The 16798-nt window shown below is 34.1% G+C and overlaps 1 protein-coding gene across 14 annotated transcripts in view; it reads left to right on the top strand.

Annotated features, from left to right (window-relative positions):
• Ppfia2 (PTPRF interacting protein alpha 2) overlaps positions 1 to 16798 on the top strand; it is a 338232-nt gene that overhangs the window by 182980 nt on the left and 138454 nt on the right. For all 14 annotated transcript variants that reach the window (XM_069989192.1, XM_069989190.1, XM_069989222.1 and 11 more), the window contains one exon: positions 11931 to 12032. In XM_069989192.1, coding sequence (XP_069845293.1) covers positions 11931 to 12032 — 102 coding nt within the window. The remainder of the gene's footprint in view (positions 1 to 11930; positions 12033 to 16798) is intronic.

Raw genomic sequence — 16798 nt, 5'->3', positions numbered from 1 at the left:
GTTTATCTTACCTAGCTTTCCCATATTACTGTAGATGCCGCTTTACAGGGAGGCTTGTTTATACTGTGACTATGCAGCTGATGTCTTAGATATAAACCCATCACAGTGCTAATGCCATTTTTTTTACCATTATATGCATTCTAATGTCTGAAAAGATTTACATGCACTTCTATGTGTTAGTCATCCATTAACAGCCTACAGACTTAATTAAGAAAATCAATATGTCAATTTATTAGTTTATAACAATAGAATTGTCAAGCACAACTGGTGTCTACAATGCACTGATACTTTTAAACCACATGGAAGACTTAGTTAATCTAAATATTATAATACATGAACTTAAACATTACATTATTTGAGTATTTAGTGGCACTCTGTCATGTATGTGGGAATAATTCCACATAATGCATACACTATCTCTACCCCTGTTCTATCCCAACTAAATTTCTTAGGCCAGGACACTCTTTTAGAGAAAGAATACTTGCAAGAGACAGGGAAAGTTTCTTTTCTATGGTTTTGTTTTCTGTTACTAGGGGCCATCACTCTTGACAAATCCTCCTTTAACCCTCCAGTAGTATGACATAACAGGACAAAATATTATTCTCTGATCCATGCTTCTCCATGGTACATAGTGAAATTCTCCAAGGTAGAACAAGATGTTTTGTCATGCATGGCTATTTTCATAGCACCCGCAACAGCATTTTAGCTTAGTAAACAGCCAACAAGGACCTATCCCAAATATTGTTAGTTATATAATTATTATTTTGTTGATTGCTACAGAGTCATGATTATATTCTGTTTTGTTTAGCATTAGAGCTATGTGGGGAGATTTAAATATCAGCTTGAATGCTATTTTGTGTGTCTGGATCTGTTTGCCACAGCAGGTATTACCTAACCAGATGCTAAAGCCACTCAAATTAATACACAGCATCTTGTCAAACATGCCTTCTGCTTTACCCTGTCAGAGCTGCTGAAAATTGGCGTTTCTTGCCAGAGAGTTTTGGGTTGGCAAGGATTCAGCCCTGATATGTCTTCGCTACAGTGCTTCCTGAGCCAGGTGATATGACAAATGTCCTTAAAATGTTCCATTATAATAAGTTTCAAGTGAGTCCAGTGCCATATGAGCAAAAATGCATATTAAACTCTGCTACAGGTAAAAAAAAATTCTTTCCTTCCTTGTCCTTTCATGTAAATAAGTCAGGAATCAAGGACAAGGTCATCATAGAAGTAGAAGGCTTAGATCTTATGTTAGAATTCCTTTCTGATGACCTTCCTCTCTTACTTCATGCAGTTGCTTCAAGAGGAGGTCTCAAAGGGTATTTCTATTTGAGGAAATATAGAAGGGAGGTACAGTGGGTGGAAGGGAAGGTAAACCTCGAGTAGTTAAGTTGGTTCTAACCCATTGTGTTGGATTCCAGAGGGACGGTTCTCAAAGTTAGAGAACCTAAGAAGTCTTAATTCAGCCTGGTCCATCCTGTATATGTGGGTCAGAGAATGAATAAAAGGCTTTGGAGGAAGTGGCGCTGTCGCTCAGGCGATAGACCCAAGCCCAGAGTTCAAGCCCCACGACCAACAACAAAATTAAAAAAGGCTTTGAACTGTAAGCTTGGTTCCTGGTCAGACTAGTACAGATTCCTCTTCCAAATATCTCTGCATAATTAACACCAGGGTTCACTGAAAACTTCTCTTCATATATATTTTGTCATTTGATTTAAGAAATAAACTCAGAGCCGGGCGCTGTTGGCTCACGCCTGTAGTCCTAGCAACTCAGGAGGCTGAGATACGACGATCGTGATTCAAAGCCACCCTAGGCAAGAAAGTCCATGAGACTCTTATCTCCAATAAACCACTAGTAAACCGGAAGTGGTGCTGTGGCTCAAGAGGTACAGCACTTGCCTTGAGCTGAAGAGCTGAGGGATAGCGCCCAAGCCCAGAGTTCAAGTCCCACATCCGACAAAAAAACAAAAATAAATAATAAAAACCTCAGATTCATGGTCAAGGGAACTTTCTTTTAAGAAGAGTTTTATGACATAGAGAGGATTTTCTCCAAGTTCTTATTTTTATAAACATTCATTTATAGTGTTATTTGATGTCTTTTAGATAACAATAATTGAAACCATTGATTAGCAAGAATTCAGTATGTACAAAAGAATGAAAGTGTACTAGTAGAAATATGTCAAACATTTTTACTGTATCACATTAATGTTCATCATTTCTATTATGGTAGTCTACTAATGGCACAATACTCTGCTATCTCTTTTTATTGTTACTCCTAAGGACAAATTCTTCTATCTCTGGTTTATAATTAAGGTCATTATTATGACTTTTCAAAGCAAAAGGCTAATAGGAAGCATAATATTCATGGAAGTGAGGCTCAAGTATGTGATTCTCAATTTATGTTTAAGCTAACATCAATGACAAAAAATACATGATTTTTGTATGCCTTAAAGCAGTGAATAGAATATTATATCAGCAAGATACATCAACCTAATGTAGTAAACAATTTTAAGGATAAAACAACATGTTCTGTAATTAGAATATGCACAGATTTTTTTAAATCACAGAGAAAAGATAATTTGCAGAGTTTCACGCTCAGTTTTATTCCAGTTTGGGCAACCTCACTCAACCGGTTCTGTGAAAATTCTAAAAGTCCAGTTGTGCCTGTCAAATCGTATTAGTTCTGCAAGCCATTTTACCTTCAAGCTGTCTTGCCCAGGGCTGACCAGGAGACACGGCTGTTTCACACAGTAATTCTGGATGACAGCCTTCCCTGGGTTTTAGTGGGTCTAGAAGGCAATTATAGAATCAGAGGTCATTAACACCACATTTGATTATGTAACGTAATAATGCAAAAATAAAATCTTAAATATTTAAAATGGCACAATGATGGCATAGCGAATTTTTTTGTTTCCAAATTAAGTGATTTCTAAATTGAAATTTTAGAGTCTTAAGAAATCATAGCATCTCTTGTATAAACATGAATAGACATAAAATTTAGGGACTATTTTGTATTCTGTAGTTTTGCTATCATCTCTGATAAAATACTTGCATTGTAAGACTGTTTGAAAAAGTATATTCTATGGATTGGAGAAAGAGACATACATGGAAATTTATAAATAGCTATATTCAAAGAAACACAGACTTTAGATGCCACTGCGTATTAAAAATAGAATTAGTGGAAGAATATTTAATTCTCTAATGAAGAAACAGGAAAATATAGTAAACAGGGGGAGCATTGCCTAAGGAAGTCATTATAATATTTTGAACTGAAATTTGTCTAATTTAAATGTTAGGTAATCAAATCAGCACACTTCCATACCATATGCTTTTCTGAGTACTAATTTTGGATTTGCACAAATGGTTCTGTAGTAACATAAAAAACACTTTTGTGTGTGGTTGTGTGTAGTTAGTTGTACTTGGTGAAGTGAAATGCCAATCCATTCTTTATCTTTTCTCTTCTTTCTCAAGTACGTTTGTTCTCATGATTGTGTAGCCAATACTTATTCAGATACATGGCTGAAGAAATAAGACAACCATGTTCAGTGATTAAATGACCCATGATATTAGAGAAAGCAAGTTTAATTTTAAGTTAAAGAGGGTTAAAACTGCCATCAAAATGATAGCTTGTCAGAAATCTCTATTGGACTGTGTGCTGTCACTGATGTAAAATTTCAAGGATAAATTTCTTTTTTGTCACACAGCTTCTCTTGGACTGCTTTCCTGAGGTGAGGATTCATCTATTAAATCAACACTTTCTAAGCTTTTAATAGATAGGAAACTATATCTTTTCAAATTGAATCTCCTCAAGTTGTGAGACCTTATGAAATGAGTGAGGGGCGTTAGCTTCTTCTAGTCCTTTAGCCTAACAGTTAATGATGATTGATCAGGTGGAGAGAGGGGATGGATGGACAAAGAAAGTTATCAAATGCTTTATCTTTTCTTCTCCTGTCCTAATTACTCATATAGGCCATAAGGAAGTACAAGGACTAAGTATTTGACTATTTTCTGCTTTGAGAATAACACATTCATTGACTTTGTATTGAACTGATTGAGGAATGATGGTGTGTTGGAATGAGGATCATGAGCTCAAGGCCAACCTAGGCTACATTTAACTATGTGTGTATGTATGTATATGTATGCATATATTTCAGTGTGCTTGATCTGGCTTACTTTGCTTAGTAGAATTTTTCCAAGTCTTTCCATTTCCTCACAAATTGTTCAATATCATTCTTTCTGAAATATGCACACACACTGGAACATGATAAATTATATAGAAATCTATTCATTCCCATACTGAGGCCAAAGGAGGGTATGTATAAGGAGTGATAGACAAAGGCTCAGTAGCTATGTGCAGATGATAATATAATAATATGCTATGAGATGAACTCAAAAAAGAGAAGTAAGAGACATTTTTAGTTGGTATTGCTGCTGTTTTTGTTTTCTTGTCCTTTTGTCTTGTGTGTTAATTTGCTTGTATTTGGGATAGTAATGCAGTGCACATAAAAGGTGGAACAAGGGTGAACAAATACAACAGTAATACTCACTAGACACTGGGGAAAAAGAACTGCATATCTTGTGGTGGGGATGGAAGGAAAAAGACAGGAGAGAGTGACAGAAGGAGAGACAGGGTTATGAAGTATTGAACTCATTAGGCATGACCTGATTTGTGTAACTATAACCCTCTGTATATCAACTCTACAATAACCATTTTTTTGAAAATTCAGAAAAAAACTAACTAATAAATATACCAACAAAAAAATGATTGAGAGCAACTCATTCACCTAATGGCTATCATTTGAGAGTAGTAGCTCTGACAATGAAATTATAAATTATTTAGGCTCATCTTTAGCTCAAATGCTAGGACACAAATGTGAAACCACAGTTAAGATACAAAGTTAATCTAACAGAAGCAAGAGATGTTACGACCATCACTAATGTTGTCAGATATTGGGAAAGGATCTAGGTTTCTTTAGTCCAATTTCTTTACTCCAAAGTTTCTCACTTCCGCTTTTTTACAACAATGCTGCAATGATAAAGAAATGATACAGTACCGAATAAAGATCTTAAAGTAACTGCTCAAAACACAATAAGAGAAAAATTGGTGGTCAGGGGCATAGAAAAGGTGGTAATAACTGATAATAGAGAAACTAGTTTTTTTTATGTAGTCAAGAATTCCAGTGCATATCTTACAAAATTAAGAAAAGTGAGGAAAAGAGTGAGTTCAAAATGATAGAGGAGGATAGTGAAAGCAGTGACATTGATCAAGATGCACTGTATTCATAAACTGATTGTTGAATAACAACATCTTTGTACAACTATGTGAGGATAATAGAATAACAATCATGTTAATAAAATAATGACTATTTTTTTAAAAAAATCTTGTGTCTTGTAAGATATTACATGACTCATGTTGGTGTTTAAGAAGAAATGCCATTGCATTTTTTAGATAGTAACAGGGAAAAAGATATTTCTTAAGTTTTAAAAGAACTACTTCTACATATCATGAGTTGGTTTTGTGTCAAAAAGATGTAACATGATTGGAAAAGGCTTACTCCAGGGCAAAATTATTCTGAAGGGAGAATGCCCGAAGCACACTGAGCAATGAGCTTAACTTGCTTCTTACTGTGATCTTCACAGAAATTACAACAATGTTGGGGAGAGATGGTAGGGGAAAAACAAAGGAGGGGGTAACAATGCTCAGTAGGAAATGTACCCATTATCTTACTCATGTAACTGTAACCCCTCTGTACACTATTTTTACAATAAAAAAGAAATTACAATGTCCAATACATAGAGAGAGCTCATAGGAATGAATGTGTGTGCAGTGTTCAGGAATGCATGCTACCAAAGAACAGGCCTACTCCCTTTGCTAGGAATGCATTTTGTGGTACTGTGTACTCTAGATCCTGACTGCCATGTAATTCCAAGGAAAAAAATATATATATTCAGAGTAGAAAAAGTCATTTTGATCCTACCGAAAAGCAAGAATTACAGTTTGGAAACACAATAGGTAATCTGAAGAAGTGTTAAGTGATCAATTATGGCTAATAATTGACTAACTCCTCCTATTTTAGTGACTCAGTGCAAACCCAGATTTTCCTGTGGGCTGCTTTTAATTTACTCAAGGTAAAGCATTGTGAAGTGTTAATTCACATTTATCCCATACAGATTCTAGTTCTTGACAACATTGTGCTAGGTGTGTGGTTCTTTCATATCTTTATTTACTTCAAATTATATTTTTGAAATCAATTTTCTTATATGAAGGGCCAACCTATTTTTATTGCTTTCCTTGTACTATATTTTATCCTGTTCAGTTACTGTGTGGATTCAGGCATTTGCATACAGATAAAAATATAAGTTCCAGACAATTCTTAGTCACGAAGTCAACTTTGCTGAGAATCTCTTAGGTGGCCACCTGGCCCACGTTCTCATGGTTGTTTGTAAATTTCCAGTAACAAATGACCAGTTACACATTATTTCTGGTCTATTTGGCTATGGATTATGTTTCTGGAATTTTATAGAAATAATTTTCTAAGAAAATAATATGAGGAACACTAGATTAAAAATAAGTAATAAATGGGGGGGGAAGGAGAAGGATTGGGATTGGGGGGGAGGGGGTAGGCTGGGAAGGGATGTGAAGGGTAAACAAAAGGAGGAGGCTGCAATGCTTGGTAAGAAATATATGCATTATCCTGCCCATGTAATTGTAACCCCTCTGTACAGTATGTTCACAAATAAAATTTTAAAAAAAAAGAAAAAAGAAAAAAAGAAAAAAGAAAAAAAAAGAAAAAAATAAAAATAAGTAATAATTGGTTAAATATCAGCTTCTATATTGAGAATAAATTAGACCAAATTGATATATCTAATAAACAAATGACAAATATAAATTCATGAATTATTGTAAGCAATAGGCTCAAAAACCAAATCACAGAAAATGCTCTTACTATTGAATCCTCACCATTCACCTTCTTTTACATAAGCCTTCTCTCATTCATTCTAGAATCTTTTGTTTAGTATAAATGCATCGCAATGCTTTGATTTTTATAATAGTGAGCTTCATGAATTGTTCAGGGACAGCTCCTAGGCCTAGAGCTCAAGCCCCACGACTGACAAAAAAAAAAGAGAGAGAGATGTCTTTCATGCCATTGTTTCTAACATATTTAAAAGATTTTGTTTGTTGCCTTGTATGTCCCTCCCCCATGGTACAACCCCTGCTTTCACTAGATATGATGTTGGTATATGTGGAGGGGAAGGGAAAAAACAAATTGTTAAAACAGGGATACAGGAGGTCCCATTGCAACAATGAGATGTACAAGTCGTTATGTGAAAAAACGAACTTTACAACTTTGGTGGGGGGGTAGAGGGGGAAGGATACGAAGGGACGGGAAGGGGAAACAAAGCAGGAGGCTACAATGCTTGATAAGAAATGTGCTCATTATCTTACCCACGTAATTGAAACCCCTCTGTACAGTATCTTCACAATAAAAATATATTAAAAAAATAGTGAACTTCAGCACCAGAAACAGCCTATTGACTTATTTTAAGCTAGAGACACACAGCTCATTTGTTTGTACAAATGCCCAGCATCAGAGAAGATTGTCTGAATACCTTGTTGAATTTCAAAGAGTCTATGCAAATCATTATATTATATGCATGCAATAAAATATAGTAGACAATAATTCTACTGATCTGTAGAATATAATAATAGTTCTGATATGGACAAAAATAAGAGAGAAAAATGTTCTCATATTAATTATAAATTATTAAATTATATTGCTTAGTGGAAGGCTAATTAATCATATATTTTAAACTTATTTCAATGTTGAACACAAAGTCAAGATAAACAAAACCATTCATTTCTTATCACAACATGGATGTGTTGACCATTTATAAGAATATAAAAATAAAGTTGCCTTCAAGAATAATAGTGTTTACTTGGGAAGATAAGTGCATAGTTCAATTACTATAAGAGAAATACAGTAAGGTATTATAGAGTATTAAGACAGAATGGTGCTTTGTAAAGAAAATGGTCAGAAGAATAGTATGAAAAAATTGTAAAAGAGAGATGAGAAAATGGAAATTCATAATTTCAACCCTTGAATATTTCTAGTATTAGAATTAGGAAATATTTATTTCTGTTCTTTGATTTGTGCAACAATGAGGAAATCATTCTTCTTTACTGAGCTTTATTATCCTCATCTGAGAAAATAGTAGCTTACAGTATAGCAAAAATACATGCCACCTCTTGAAAATAGCAGTTTCTATTGTTCTGTGAGTACTAATACAGCAATATTTTAAACATATTTTTATTATCTTTAAGTATTTGTACAAAGAAGTTGGCATTCAACAAAGCAGGTTATGAGTACAATGCATCTTGATTAGTGTTACCCCTTTCAACATTCTCACCCCCTCCTGCCCAATGCACTCATTTCCTCATTTTATTAATTTTGTAGAATATGTATTGAATTGTTGTTTTGGGTGGGTTTTTTGTTTTTTGTTTTTTGTTTTGTTTTTTGTTGGTCATGGGTCTTGATCTCAGGGCCTGGGCACAGTCCCTGAACTCTTTTGCTTACAGCTAGAACTCTATCATTTGGAGCCATAACTCCACTTCCTGTGCTGAATTTTTGACTGGACATTTAAATGATTTCAACTTTGAATGTTGAACTGGATGGACTTGGTAGTAGATAACCCTAAATGTTTTGTGAGCTTGGAAAGATTTAATTGTTACAAAGACTGAAGGAGAGATAAATAAAAGGGAAAACTCTGTGGTTGAGAAAGAAATAACAACCCATTGTAATCACCTACTGTAAGACACATTAAATATATTCAAACTCTAGCACCAGCACTGACTAATGTATATCTTTGAGCAAGTACCTTGACTCTTGTAGGTCTCAGCAATATTTTAGTAGCTCATTGCTATATGTTATTAGAATTAATGAGATGTCAATGAAGTGTTAAAAATTATTTACAGTTCTTGGCATATTGTGAAGACTGTGAATGCTAATTATACTTGATATTATATCTTATATTATTCTTATGATATCATTGATATTAAACTATTTTATTATATCTCATTCTTATGATATTAATAATATTCTTTATGACAATATTATCCATTTGTAATAACAGTAAGAATGGACAAGTAGGTTTGCAAAAAAATGCCAGAATAAAAGTAGAAAGATTTCAGAAATTTGGGGATTTTTCTAATTCTTTCTTATTTTATTTTTTTACTATCTTTCTGTAGTTTTTATTGTCTTTAGTTGTACATTTAACAAAGCAGATTATGAATTCAATGCAAATTGGTCCACATCACCCCATTCAACTTTCAAACCCATTCCTCCCTGATGACTCTTCCCTCACTCTTAGTAATTTTATAGAATATACATTGGATTCTTGAGTGCATTCTCCCTGTCTTTTCCATCCCTTAACCCACCCAATCCCCTTCAAGTATCCACTTTCTGGTGTTTATGTTGTTGAACTTTGACTTTGTGTTTCTAAGGAATTGCACTGTTTGAGTTCTTCCTTGAGCCTACCTTATTTCAGTTCTACATTTGTGTACACTTGTGTTTCCCTGCATGAAAGGAATATCCTCATCAGTGCTGCCTAATGCCTCACAATCTCCTTGAACTAAGGAAGATGATGCAAAATAATCGTACTTAATGCTTCTGACAAGAAAAGAGAGACTGTTCAATACACTCCACATCCGCACCACAAACCTCATGAACAGCTAGCCTGGAAATCATACAGTAGAAAACCACAAAGCATGGAATCTGGAGAACAATGCTTAAAATCAACTCATTTCCAATTGCTTGTGAGCTTTGTGAAGAACTAAGTTCATCGTAAAAACTCATTTCCCTCAGACATCAGATGGAAAAAAGACTCCCTTACTGGGAATTTAGAAAGATGAAATGCTAACTAAGTAATGCTCAAAATTCGCCGAGAAGTTAAAAAATGTAACTAACCACAATATATAGAATCACAAATAGGCTCTTCAAAATCAGTACCAAAATAATAAAAAATCACATCTTTTGTTACAAATAACTACTTGACTTCTTTTGGCCTCTATCTTAAATATGTGTTTGTTTCCATTAATTTTTTCTCTTATTCTCTAAGCCATAAAAAGTCTATCTATCTATCTATCTATCTATCTATCTATCTATCTATCTATCTATCTATCTATCTATCTATCTATCTATCTATCTTTCTACCTTCCTACCTACCTACATATATCTGTCTAGATATTTGTTGTTGCTGTTATAGAGATTTTTTACAATAGGAACACAAAAGGAGAAGTCAGAAACTAAAAAATCATCCATAATTTTACTACTTGGATAAATCTAACATTAACATTCTGAAATTGGTTCTTTTTATAAATATAGTTAATCCTTAGACCTATGGACACCAATATAGTGGTTTTAATATCAGAATGTTTGTTAAATATACAAATTTGATATATATGGTTTTTAGTTTATATTACAATGCTGGGTGTAAGATTATTTTAAATGCCTGGGCCTTAATAATATACAACACAAAATTTTTACTCATTAATTGTCTCAGTCTAAACTGTTCAATATATAAAGTTTAATTTTTAGAGAATGATTTTCTCCTTTTAATTTATTTCTATTCTCCACATAAATAATATGCTCAGAGAGTTTCAGCAACATTTAAGAAGGCAGCAATCGGGGAAAAACATTCATCAGTCAAGGTAGCAAAAAATACAACAATGACTTTTTTCATCTGGAGTCTAAGCCCTGGAGTCTTCTCTGAAGTCTTTGAAATATCTATTTGGCTGATCCATTTGGAGAAACTCAGCAAAATAAATGGTTTGAAATAAAAAACCATAACAACGATAACAACAACAACAACAAAAACTTCAACGCTTTTTCAGATTAGCACATTCATCTTACTCATTTAGATTTTAGGGAATTTGCCTTGTTGGGGGTTTTCTCAACCATATCCACCCACTCTATTTCCTCTTGCTTTTTGATCTACTGAGAGTGCCTTTTAGCTTGGAATTAAGTTGTTCCAAATATTTAAATATTTGATAAACATGAATGTTACTACTGAGAATCACTTTAAAGGGTTTTCTGATGATATGGATGTGTTTGCCATTTTTTTTCATTTAAACAATATTTGTTTATAATGTGGAGTGGAAAAATAGCTGGAAAAGTTTCAAATATTAAGTCATCCTTTGTATGCCTAAATGGTAAAAATCAAAAAATCATTTGATATCTGATCCCATTTGGGGAAAGGAAGCTATTAATATTCATTTAAAATGTCATTAAGTAAAATAAAATAGGGTTGTTCCAGACACATGATATATTTGCTTACCATGTAACCTATTCTCAATTATTGCAAAAAATTTAAATGCCCACCATGCCTGAGACACAAATATTATAATAATAAGTATGTCATGCCCATATTAAATTCACTTTTTGAAATACTAATCAATATACAGAGTAAGAAGAAAACCGTTAATGTTACTGAATCTTTGATATCTCATTATTTTACATATGATAGGTAGATTATCTTCTTCACTTTGTATGAAGTAAATTTCCTAATCTATAAATAGCATATTTTTTTCAAAATTTTACAGTATGATGATCTAGTATGCTCTCTATGAACATTGATGTTCATAGAGATGTAAATTTTGGAAGTGGTTCACAAAACTAGTCAAATAAATTATTTTAACAGTATGTTTCCATATTAATGTTCAATGTGATATAGTATTTTTAAACATACTTTATAGAGCCAATGAAATACCATATTTGCAATTACGTGCATGTGATAAATATCATGGATTAGTATTTTTGATAACAGAAACTTCTTTTAATAATAGTAACTGATTAATCCTATTTTTTCATTCAAAAAGAGACATTCTAGATATTATGTCTAGAATATATTTTCAAATATTTCCATTTCTTTTCCAGGAATTTGCTGCACTGACAAAAGAATTGAATGCCTGCAGGGAACAACTTCTAGAGAAAGAAGAAGAGATCTCTGAACTTAAAGCTGAAAGAAACAATACAAGAGTAAGTATAAAGCTTCCTCTCTGAATTCATTCCATATATAATTCTGTGCCCTATAGCTAGTATATTTTAAAAGAAAATAAAAACTTTACTTTAGGCTAATACCCACTCACAGTCCATTACTTTAAAAAAAGAAAGAAAGAAAGAAATGTACTATGAAACTCAAAATAAAAAGCCAGGAAACCTAAATTACAGTTTCGGCTACTAAATCACTAGGTTGCCTTACAAAATGTTCTTATTTCTTCTGGCCTTCACTTTAGTGGTCTTTAAAAAGAAAGGGTACATTTCAAGAATGCATTCAAACTTTCAAATGGATGCATTGGAGGAAAAAAAAATCTCAGAAGCTAGAAATGGGCAAAGGAAGAGTTTTCAGGGAGGAGTAAGGGAGGGTTTAAATGATGGGATATTGTGATGGGATTAGTTAGATTTGGTATACACTTCTTCACAGTAAAGAACTTACTGAGAAAAACAGGAAAAACGATTTAAGATAGAAAGCTATCAGACAACTCCAGAAACACTTACCTAGCATAGCATATGCGAAGCCATGAATTCAGTCCCTAGCACTGCCTAAAAAGAACAAAGGAAGGTCTACCATTTATGTTTCAGATCTCCTTCAAAGAGATTTGCAACTTAAGATGCCACATTTCAAAAGGGAGGGTCACTAATTTTATTAAATATGTAAGTTATCATGTTGCTTGTAAATGAATTATAAATTCTTTTGCTGAAAGAACGTAGAAATCACTTTTGTGTGGACAGAAGTTTACTAAGCAACAAAGAAATATCTTATAAATATGTTAGAAACAATAGCAAGAAAGAAAAAAACATTTGATTCCTTATACTGGGGTTCATTTCACCTTACATCAACTTATATGACCATTTCTGCTTGTCCCAGACATATACTAGTTATTGCAAATAAGGGAAACCATGGGACCTATGTTTCTTTGGGCCTGCCTTACTTCACTTTATATAATTTTTTCCAAGTCTTTCCATTTCCTAACAAATGGGGCAATGTCATTCTTTCTGATGGAGGCATAGAATTCCATTGTGTATATATACCACATTTTCTTGATCTATTCATCTACTGAGGGGCATCTGGGTGGGTTCCATATCTTAGCTATGGTAAATAAAACTGCAATAAACATAGTTGTGCTGGTAACTTTAGTATGGTCTTGTTTGTGATCATTTGGGTAAATACCCAAAAGTGGGATTGCTGGGTCATAGGGGAGCTCTATGTGGAGTCTTTTTTTTGGGGGGGGGGCGGGGGGTCCAGTCGTGGGGCCTGAACTCTGGGCCTGAGCACTGTCCTCAGCATTTCAGCTCAAGGCCAGCTCTACCACTTGAGCCACAGCGCCACTTCCGGCCTATGTGGAGTCTTTTGAGGAACCTCCATACTACTTTCCAAAGTGGCTGAACAAGTTTACACTCCCACCAACAACGTGGTAGGGTTCCTTTCTGTCCACATTCCCTCCAGCATCTGTTGCAGATAAAAATATTTAAAGATGCCCCTCAGTAGATGAATGGATCAAGAAAATGTGGTATATATACACAATGGAATTCTATGTCTCCATCAGAAAGAATGACATTGCCCCATTTGTTAGGAAATGGAAAGACTTGGAAAAAATTATATGTAGTGAAGTAAGCCAGGCCCAAAGAAACATAGGTCTCATAGTTTCCCTTATTTGCGATATCTAGTATATGTCTGAGTCAAGCAGAAAAGGTCAGATAAGGTGATGTTAGGGAAATGAACCCTAACATATGTACTCAAATGTTTTTTTCTTTCATGCGATTGTTTCTAACACATTTATAAGAATATTTCTTTGTTGCTTTGTATGTCCCTCCCCCACAGTAAAACCCCTGCTTTCACTGTATTTGATGTTGGTATAATTTGTGGAGGGGAAGGGGAAAAACAAATTGTTTAAATAGGGATACAGGTGGACCCATTGCAACAATGAGATGTACAAGTCGTTATGTCGAAAACGAACTTTACAACTTTGGTGGTGGGAGGAGCGGGGAGGTTTGGGGGAGCGGGAAGGGGGGAGGCTGGGAAGGGATGGGAAGGGGAAACAAAGGAGGAGGCTACAATGCTTGATAAGAAATGTACTCATTATCTTGCCCATGTAATTGTAACCCCTCTGTACAGTATTTTCACAATAAAAAAAGGAAAAAAATATACTTTAAGTATATTATACCCGTAAAATATCAATGCTGAGAAAATAAAACATATTTTGTGATCTAATCATTTTATGCTTGACTGTGTAGAATAACATAAACATACAGCTCTATAAACTGTGAGCTTACACTTGTAATGAGAGATTCTATTACATGCATAATGACATTTAAGTTCAATTTATGTCTTTATTCATCACAGTCTCATTGTGTGATAGAGAGAATTCTCATGGACACAGATGGAAATGCTTTTTATTGAGGCTGTGATAGGACTGCCCCAGGTCATTCTAAGGGCAGTTTAGATACTGCTCACAGGTATCATATGACTTTTAACATCACATTTCAATGCAAACTTAAAGGCTTTTATTTCTGCCATGACATTTACTCTGTTCTCTTCTAGTATTTTATGTATCAGTACCCTAGGTTAACAATCCCTGATGATACAGTTAAATATAAAATCGGAAAAGAGAATTGAGAATAGAACATGCATGCCTTTGGACATATTTCTAATTATTATATTTAACATATATTATATTTAACACTCACATATTTAACAGTCACACCCTGTAAGCTCCTGCTGCTAACCCTAGCAACATGGAGGGTGTAGTGTAGGATTGCAATTGAAGGCCATCCTGAACAGAAAAGAATGTGAGACTTCATCTCAATAGAAGGAAGCAGGACACAGTGGTATGTGCCTATTATCCCAACAATGATGGGAAGCCCAAAATAGACAGTCCATAGTCCAGGTGCTCTTTGGTGTCCTGGAACAAATCCCTCTGCCTGCTGCTCCTGCTGACTGCCCACTGGGGGTCGTTCTGATCCTGATGGACTGACTCATAAACTATCACCTAGGGGTAAACATGGCCAAATACTCCTTAGGTAGGATTCAGAATTCTGTGACTATTAAGCATAAAAGTCCTGTACAACCTGAGTTCAAACCTCAGAACTACAAAACAAGAACAAAAATAATATTTCAAAAAGTTTGAGCAGTACCAAATGGTAAATCTTTACTAATAGTCCAATTTTTATATATCCTTTTTCCTTATCACCTTTGAACAAAAAGTTCCAAAATCCTTAGTCATCCCACTAAACTACATATGTTGAGTTTTAGGCTATGTAAATTCTTGCTTTCATTAAAGCTCAATACTGTGTGCTTCATACATTGTAGAATCAATAGAATAGGTCTAATGTAAATCATGATATTGTCAAGGTATAAATATGGAAAGCGGGTTTTTTAAGGGAGAGTAACTGAATTTGTATTATATGTATGATATATCAGAAAATGAAATATTTGGACTATATAGGCATGAAGTCCTAGCTGGCAACTGTAAATTCGAATTCTAATCTTTGAGTTTCACACCAATATATATAAGCCAATAAGTATTTTTAGAAAGAAACCATAGCTAACTACTACCATTAATTTTGAGCATATGTTAGTTTCAATTCTGTAGCTTCTCAGCCTAGCCAGGTTTCATCTCTTTGATAAAAATATCTGCTTAAGCATTATTCACCATAGCTAAGATTTGAAACCAAACCAGATGCCCCTCAGTAGATGACTGGATCAAGAAAATGCAATATATATATATATATATATATATATATATATATATATATATATATGAATATTGAAATTCTATGCCTCCATCAGAAAGAATGGCACTGCCCTATTTGTTAGGAAATGGAAAGTCTTGGAAAATATTATATTAAGTGAAGCAAGCCAGGCCCGAAGAAACATTGGTCCCATGGTTTCCCTTATCTGTAATAACTAGTATATGTCTAGGATAAACAGAAAAGGTCAAAAGATATGTTTATATGACCATGTAAGCTGATGCTAAGTGAAATGAATCCCATGATAGGCACACAAGAGATTTTATCTTTCCTGCAGTCCTTTTTAATGTAATTATAATGTACTATGTGATTGTTTTGCTTCTTTTGTATATTCATCTCCCATGGTATAACCCCTGTTGTCACTGTATTTGATTCCAGTGTCCTTCATCTTGTATATACATTTTTCTAATTTAGGGAGAAGGGAAATAACAAAATGCTGAAATAAGGATACAGGTTAGCCCATTGTAACAACGAGATGTACAAGACACTATGTTGAAATCGAACTCTACAACTTTGTGGGGGGGAGGGAGGAGTTGGGGAGGTGGAAGGAAAGGAAGGGTAGGGAAAAAAATAAAGGAGTGGGTAACAATGCTTAATAGGAAATGGACTCATTAACTTGCTCATGTAACTGTAACCCCTGTACAGTATCTTTAATATACATATATATATATATATATATATATATATATATATATATATATATATATAAATGCTGTGCTTTAGTCAGTGTTTGACTGTATCAGCTACCTATAAATGATGTAATGATAAAACTGGGAATTTCTGGTAGTATGTTGATTGCTACTCCTTTAATTGGAAATGAGGACTTTTTAAAAATCAGAAATAATGTTACATGTGATAACATTACTAGAAGCAGAGATCTAGTAAGATGGCCTTGTTGGAAAATTTACAGTCATGATAGAAGGGAAGTCCATAATGTGAGGAAAAGTATTCCAATGCAACAAAAATATCTGCCTGGCACATCATGTACTAGCCTT

This window comes from Dipodomys merriami, unplaced genomic scaffold (assembly GCF_024711535.1).
Source record: "Dipodomys merriami isolate MVZ:Mamm:240054 unplaced genomic scaffold, mDipMer1.0.p SCAF_10, whole genome shotgun sequence".
NCBI classification, from domain to species: Eukaryota; Metazoa; Chordata; class Mammalia; order Rodentia; family Heteromyidae; genus Dipodomys; species Dipodomys merriami.
This window is presented reverse-complemented; position numbering and strand designations above follow the sequence as displayed.